The sequence below is a fragment of the Crinia signifera genome, chromosome 19, assembly GCF_055691185.1.
Source record: "Crinia signifera chromosome 19, ASM5569118v1, whole genome shotgun sequence".
In the NCBI taxonomy this organism is placed as follows: Eukaryota; Metazoa; Chordata; class Amphibia; order Anura; family Myobatrachidae; genus Crinia; species Crinia signifera.
In genome coordinates, this window is record NC_139226.1 from 52,169,346 (window position 1) to 52,175,490 (window position 6,145).

Consider the following 6,145-nt stretch of genomic DNA (forward strand, 5'->3'; position numbering starts at 1 on the left):
CTTAAATGTCCCCCCAAATTTTTAACGCCACCCCACGATCCACGCCAACCCGAAGCGTGGCTAGCGCAGCGAGCCCGCGAGGGGCGGCGGTACGCGTCCTCCGACCTTTTCATGCCCTACTATCCACTAGGGCGTGGAGTGAGAATATAATAGTGTGGTGAGCGTAGCGAGCCACCGAGCCCGAAGCGTGGCGAGCGCAGCGAGCCCCGCGAGGGGACGCGGATACCTTCACAGTTATACGCGTCCCCTCGCGGGCTTCACAGGTGTCCGTGGCGACGCCGACACCTGTGAAGCCCGCGAGGGGACGCGTCTACCTGTGAAGGTATCCGCGTCCCCTCGCGGGGCTCGCTGCGCTCGCCACGCTTCGGGCTCGGTGGCTCGCTGCGCTCGCCACACTATTCTATTCTCACTCCACGCCCTAGTGGATAGTAGGGCATGAAAAGGTCGGAGGACGCGTACCGCCGCCCCTCGCGGGCTCGCTGCGCTCGCCACGCTTCGGGTTGGCGTGGATCGTGGGGTGGCGTTAAAAATTGGGGGGGACATTTAAGGGTTAATTGTGCCTATTTGGGCTCTGTGGCCCATTTAACATTGATTCCTATGGCCAAATCGGGTCCATTGAGGCATTTAACAGTAAAATCGCGGTCAATCAGCCTTTTTAACATTGTTCCCTATGGAAAAATCGCGGTCATCGCGGGCATCGCGGGCATCCCGATTTACCCGCGATGACCGCGATGACCGCGATTTTTACCCCCGACGCCCGCGATTTCAATCGCTGGCGCCCTTCTAGGTAAAGAGTACCTAATATCTTTTCTATAATTCGTCTTGGGGTATGTTTTTCGCGAACAATCGTAGTCCCTTCTATCCAGCATTTTTACCATCAGTTCCACCTCTGCAGATGACATGGCGGAGGCGCGCGTCACTTTTTTCTCCTTGTTGTCCTGTCTCTCAGCGATTTCTTTATCTGTTGTCATTATCGGTGCTGAATTGGGAAACAAAGGTGCTGTACTCGTCTCCACCATATGCGGTGGCGCCAGACCCTCCGACATGGCTCCTCGATGTCCCGTGTCTGTGTGACGCCAAGCACGTGAGTGGGGCGGAGATTCCTGCGCTCATCCAATCACTGGGTTTCAAGCCACGTTCAGCACGAAAGAATATTCTGTCGTTGCTGTTCGAGTGATCGGAGCTGCGCTGCGAATTTTCCATACTGTATATCGACATTTATTTCGGTGAGTATTAAAACAAAATGTGGAGTTTTCTATGACAGGGACTTTAATCTGTGGCCCATGGGTATGCTGGGGCTTGTAGTGACAGTGTAAATGTCCCACAGAGTTTCAACTCCTGTACTATAGTTACAGTATATCTAGTGGCCCACAGACTGAACACCTGTACATTAAATGGTTTATGCTGTGCTTTGTGTATCAAGAAAATAATATGCCTTTTTATTGTATTTTTTGGAACAGAAATTCCACCATGGCAGAGAAAAATGTTGAGTTCATGAAGGACTTCATTGAGGCCTACAGGGATCAAAATTGTCTCTGGAACACAAAATCCAGAGACCATTCCAATCGGCAGAAGAGGCTATCTGCTCTGGAGGAGCTGGTGAGGGTGAGCCAGACATACTACCCCACAGCAAATGTAGAGTGGGTCCGGACTCGGATTGCCAATATGAGGACCGTCTTTAAAAAAGAACTGAATAAGGTTGAGTCCTCAAAGCGGTCTGGGGCAGGGGCAGACCAAGTCTATGTGCCCAGGCTGTGGTACTACGACCTGCTGGCCTTCACGGTGGACCAGGAGCTGCCCAGGGAATCGGTCAGCAATACTGCAAGGGACCAGCCTGCCCCCTCCACCTCCTCGTGCAACCAAGAGGTTTCTGATGACACCATTTGCGGCACAGTAAGTAGACGGATTTTATTTTAAATATTTTTTTTTTTAAACCAGATAAATATAACAACAAGTACAGTATAAAAATTGTGAACATGTAAAATTAACGAAATAATATCATTCTGCCAATCCACAGCGCCAACACCAATAAAATACTGCATGTATTCATCCCTGGTTAATTTGGCACGCATAGATGCATTTCTGGTATTTAAATTAGTATTTGGTATTTCTGGTATCTAAATAATTAGTTTCCAGAGATGCCAGTCCTAACGCCTCTTCAACTAGCTCACTTTCATCCATGGCAGCAACATGGTGGTGTGTGGGCTGCGTTCTTCTGCGTAGATATAAAAATATATGGAAGTCTTAAAAATCGATAGTGATACATCATTGTTACATCTTGTTTTGTTACAGCCATCGCTATTTGCCGAGGAGGAATCTTCTGCATCGCTGGAGGTTGCATCACAGCTGCCTTCACCGGCCCTCTGCTCCACCCCCACACCAACCGCCACCCCCAGCGCTCAACCTCAACCAGAAGCACCATCAAGAAGAGGGCGCAAAAGGCCGTGGCAGACTCCAGATGCTGCGGACGTGGCAACCACCAAGATCCTGGAGTCTGCTAACAGATTGATGACCATGGAGGAAGATGATGCGGACCGTGTGGGGAGTGTATTAGCTGACAATTTGCGAAAGTTAGACCCGGCTACAAGGGTTGAGGTAGAGCGGATATTCTATGAAACGCTGTACCGGGCCCGTGTGGGGACTCTGTCCCGGCACACACGACTCACCGATGACACCCCTCTGCCTAGGGTTGAATTTCAACCCATCAGCCCTGCCCCTATACCCCAACAACCGGTATTTCACCCGGGGCAATATCAGTAGTACCAGCATTTCCAGCCACCAACCGGGCAAAGGCAGCACCAACCGGCAACGTCAGCTAATACACTCCCACCAGGTCCACCTGGTGGCCCCTTCCAGTGTTTATTGGAAAGTCCATCTCCCTCACAACCGGTGATGGATACAGGGGATTATGGGGTGGGACAAGTTTACCACCAAATGTAAAAATGTTATATAGTTGATTTCATTGCATAATTGTTTTAATAATATAGTTTAAATATTTTTATGTTTAAGTATTTCTTTATTATTTATTTCCTTGTTATTTATGTTATATTTGTTATAAGTTTATAAATTAATAATTTATATAAAAATTTAAAATTCTGTAATCTAGTTGGTGTCCGTGTGAAAATATCATTTACCATGCAGGGTGACTATAGGGCACAGATATACATATGGGGTACATGTATGTTGTTTCAATATTTACCTTCATGTATTGCTCCTGGAGACTGTACAAAAGTACCAGGAGAAATTGGCATAGAAATAGGTGTGGTGGAGCCACTACTTGCTAGTACATAAACACCAGTACTGGGTACAGTCTGCACTCCAGGTGTCGTGGCATTGTGCCCTCCAGGAATGCCTGGCACCTGAGTACTACCACTCACTTGCCGTGATTCGGTCAGTAATCTGGCCCAAGACCAGGCTATCGCCTCCACCTCCTCCTCCTTGCTGCAAGAAGACATGGAGGACAACTTGTGCGGCACTGTGAGTATACAAATTTTATTGGCAAAATATTGATTTGTAACTGTACACAACAAAAAACAATATATTTACAATGACAAAAACGTACATTTTTAAGCAATCATGTCATTCTGCCACTCCACAGCCCCAACACCATTGAAATAATTCAAGTACTCGTCACTTGACAACTTTGCATGCATTGATGCATTTCACGGGCGAAATGTAATAGGCTGCGATTTTTGGATGAGTTCCAAACTCGCCAGAAATCGCACCTTTAAAAATCGCATTTTTTTACGCTAAATCGCATATGTAATGAGATGCGAATTAGCGGCAAAAAATGCGATTTGCCGCGATTTCGGTCGATTTTTAGTCCTGAAAATGTGCGCATTTTCGCACCTCCCCCTAAGCATAACCAGCCCCGGACGCAAAAAGCCGGTGCTGGTATCATAAAATCAAAGGAACAATCAAGTTGGGGTTCCCTGGATTTTATAAAACCAGCACCAGGCTCAAGGTCCGGCGCTGGTTCCCAAAATACGGGGGACAAAATGACTAGGGGTCCCCCGTATTTTAAGAACCAGCACCGGACACAACCAGCCAGCAGGGTAATGCCACAGCCGGGGGAAACTCATTATATAAGCTCCCGCGGCCAAAGCATTAACCCCCTGGCTGGTCAGCATGGGCAGGGGTCCTGGGGAAGTGGGGACCCCCCCAATGAAGGGGTCCCCCCCTCCAGGACTTACCAGCCCATGCTGATAGTCCGGGGCTGTCCCCGATGCCCCTGGCCGGTGGGCATCGGGCTGATGACTTGTGTAAAAAAAGAATGAAAACTATTGTTTTACACTGGCGAACTATGAGTCCCAGCAAGCCTACCCCGCATGCTGGGACTTAGGGAACCACAAGTCCCAGCATGCGGGGCATTAAAGGGCCCGCTGGCACTTGTAGTTCTGCAGTGAAAAAAATAGTGCACAAAATCACACTGACACCCTGTAAAATAAAACTTTAATACACACAAAACACACACACACACTGATACTTACCTACCTTGAGCCCGTAGGTCGGTCCCTGGATCCTGGGTCCGTCCTCCGGGGCTCCAGGGCAGAAGAGTCCGGTTCCGGGGCCTTGGTCCTGGTTCCGGGGCTGGTCCTGGGGTTCCGGGGCTCCTGGCGTGAAGAATCCGGGGTCCGGGATCCGTGGTAGTCCCCAGGGGTACCTAAGGAGGCAAATCCTACTCACCTGCTCCCCGGCGGCGACCTCCGGTGACAGCGCTGCTCCAGACTGGTACCCGGCTTGAAGGACTTTGCCCGGCGCTGAGATGTTTCCTCTTCGCCGTCTCTGCACAGAATGATTTCTCGTCCAATCAGGAGCCGAGAAAGTCGGCTCCTGATTGGCCAGAAATCATTCTAACTAGAGACGCCGACGAAGTAACATCTCTGCTCTAGATGCGCTGAGATGTTACTTCGTCGGCGTCTGTATTCAGAATGATTTCTGGCCAATCAGGAGCCGACTTTCTCGGTTTTGCGCTCGCCACGCTTCGGGTTCACGATTATAGTGGGGGGGGGGGTGGCGTGGGGGTGCATTTAACATTGTAAGCACCCATTAGGGTGCTTATACAATGTTTAATCGCATCACATCGCATTGTATGGCATTGTATGCCATATACAATGTCATACAATTTTAAAATTGTATGGCATTGTACAATATCGCGCGATATCGTGTCGCATCGCATACCATCGCATGCCTTATGGTATGCAATGCGATGGGTGCCGCCAAAATACACAAGTACCTAAATTTTTTTATCAAATGTTACCATCTTGTCTAACTCAGTAGTGTAACCGTACATTAACTGCATTTTATTTGAAGCCACAGTTAAAAGGTCAAGAATGCCAGACCCAAAGGGACAGGCAGGAAATTCACATTCTCTAAGTAAATGTTACACTCTTTGGATTTTGGCATTATGACTTATGTTAGCTGTTCACCACTAGATCTGCTGTACAGAACAATTGCTGAAATGCAATTTCATGGCTGTTCATGTTGTTTGAGAACAGATTTCTCTGGAACCAAACGGCCCAGTTTCACGGGAACAAACTCATTCGAAGTCTACATGTAAATGGGTCAGTTGGTTCTGAAGATATAGCTGGTTGTTTAAAGGGGGGTGGGGGTGTTTTTTTCTCCCCCTCACACCAGAAAATGCAGGGACTAGGCTGGTGAAAAAGGGGCCAGTCCGGGAATGTACCTGCATGATCCTGGGACCATATTCCCTGGTAACTCCCTGCATTTTCTGGTGTGAAAGGGGTATTATTTCAAATAGCCGAGACATGCAGTGCTCTGAATACAGCCGGACAGCCGCCTGCTCTCTGCCCGGCTGTCAATGGCTGTCACTTCTGCCCGGCGGCAGCTGTCCCCCAGTTACCGCAGCATGTATTCCCCCTTGGCAATGAGCATGACATCCCACATGGCAATGAGCATGGAACCCCTGGCAATGAGCATGGAACCACTGGCAATGAACATGTAGGTAAGCAACACTTATGTAGCATAAATTTTAATAGGTATTATGGTGTTTGGCATAATACATAATGGAGATTATGGTGTGTGGCTTAACATGTAATGGGCATTATGGTGTTGTGCATTATTGTGCATTATTGCTCAATCTGTTTGGTATAGTGCAGGCATGTCCAAACTAGAGATGTGCACC

The 6,145-nt window shown here is 48.5% G+C and overlaps 1 protein-coding gene across 1 annotated transcript; it reads left to right on the forward strand.

Annotated features, from left to right (window-relative positions):
- Nucleotides 1-1,470: 1,470 nt before the first annotated feature.
- LOC146041541 (uncharacterized) lies at nucleotides 1,471-5,460 on the forward strand. The gene is made up of 3 exons (XM_083161499.1): nucleotides 1,471-1,893; nucleotides 2,293-2,570; nucleotides 5,436-5,460. The coding sequence occupies exons 1-3, from the start codon at nucleotides 1,471-1,473 to the stop codon at nucleotides 5,458-5,460; spliced, it is 726 nt and encodes a 241-aa protein (XP_083017625.1).
- Nucleotides 5,461-6,145: the final 685 nt, after the last annotated feature.

Coding starts and splice junctions, on each gene's coding strand:
- LOC146041541 (XM_083161499.1), top strand. CDS start 1,471: ATGGCAGAGAAAAATGTTGAGTTCATGAAGGACTTCATTGAGGCCTAC. Junction 1,894..2,292: donor ATGACACCATTTGCGGCACA/GTAAGTAGACGG, acceptor GTTTTGTTACAG/CCATCGCTATTTGCCGAGGA. Junction 2,571..5,435: donor TTAGCTGACAATTTGCGAAA/GTTAGACCCGGC, acceptor GTTCACCACTAG/ATCTGCTGTACAGAACAATT.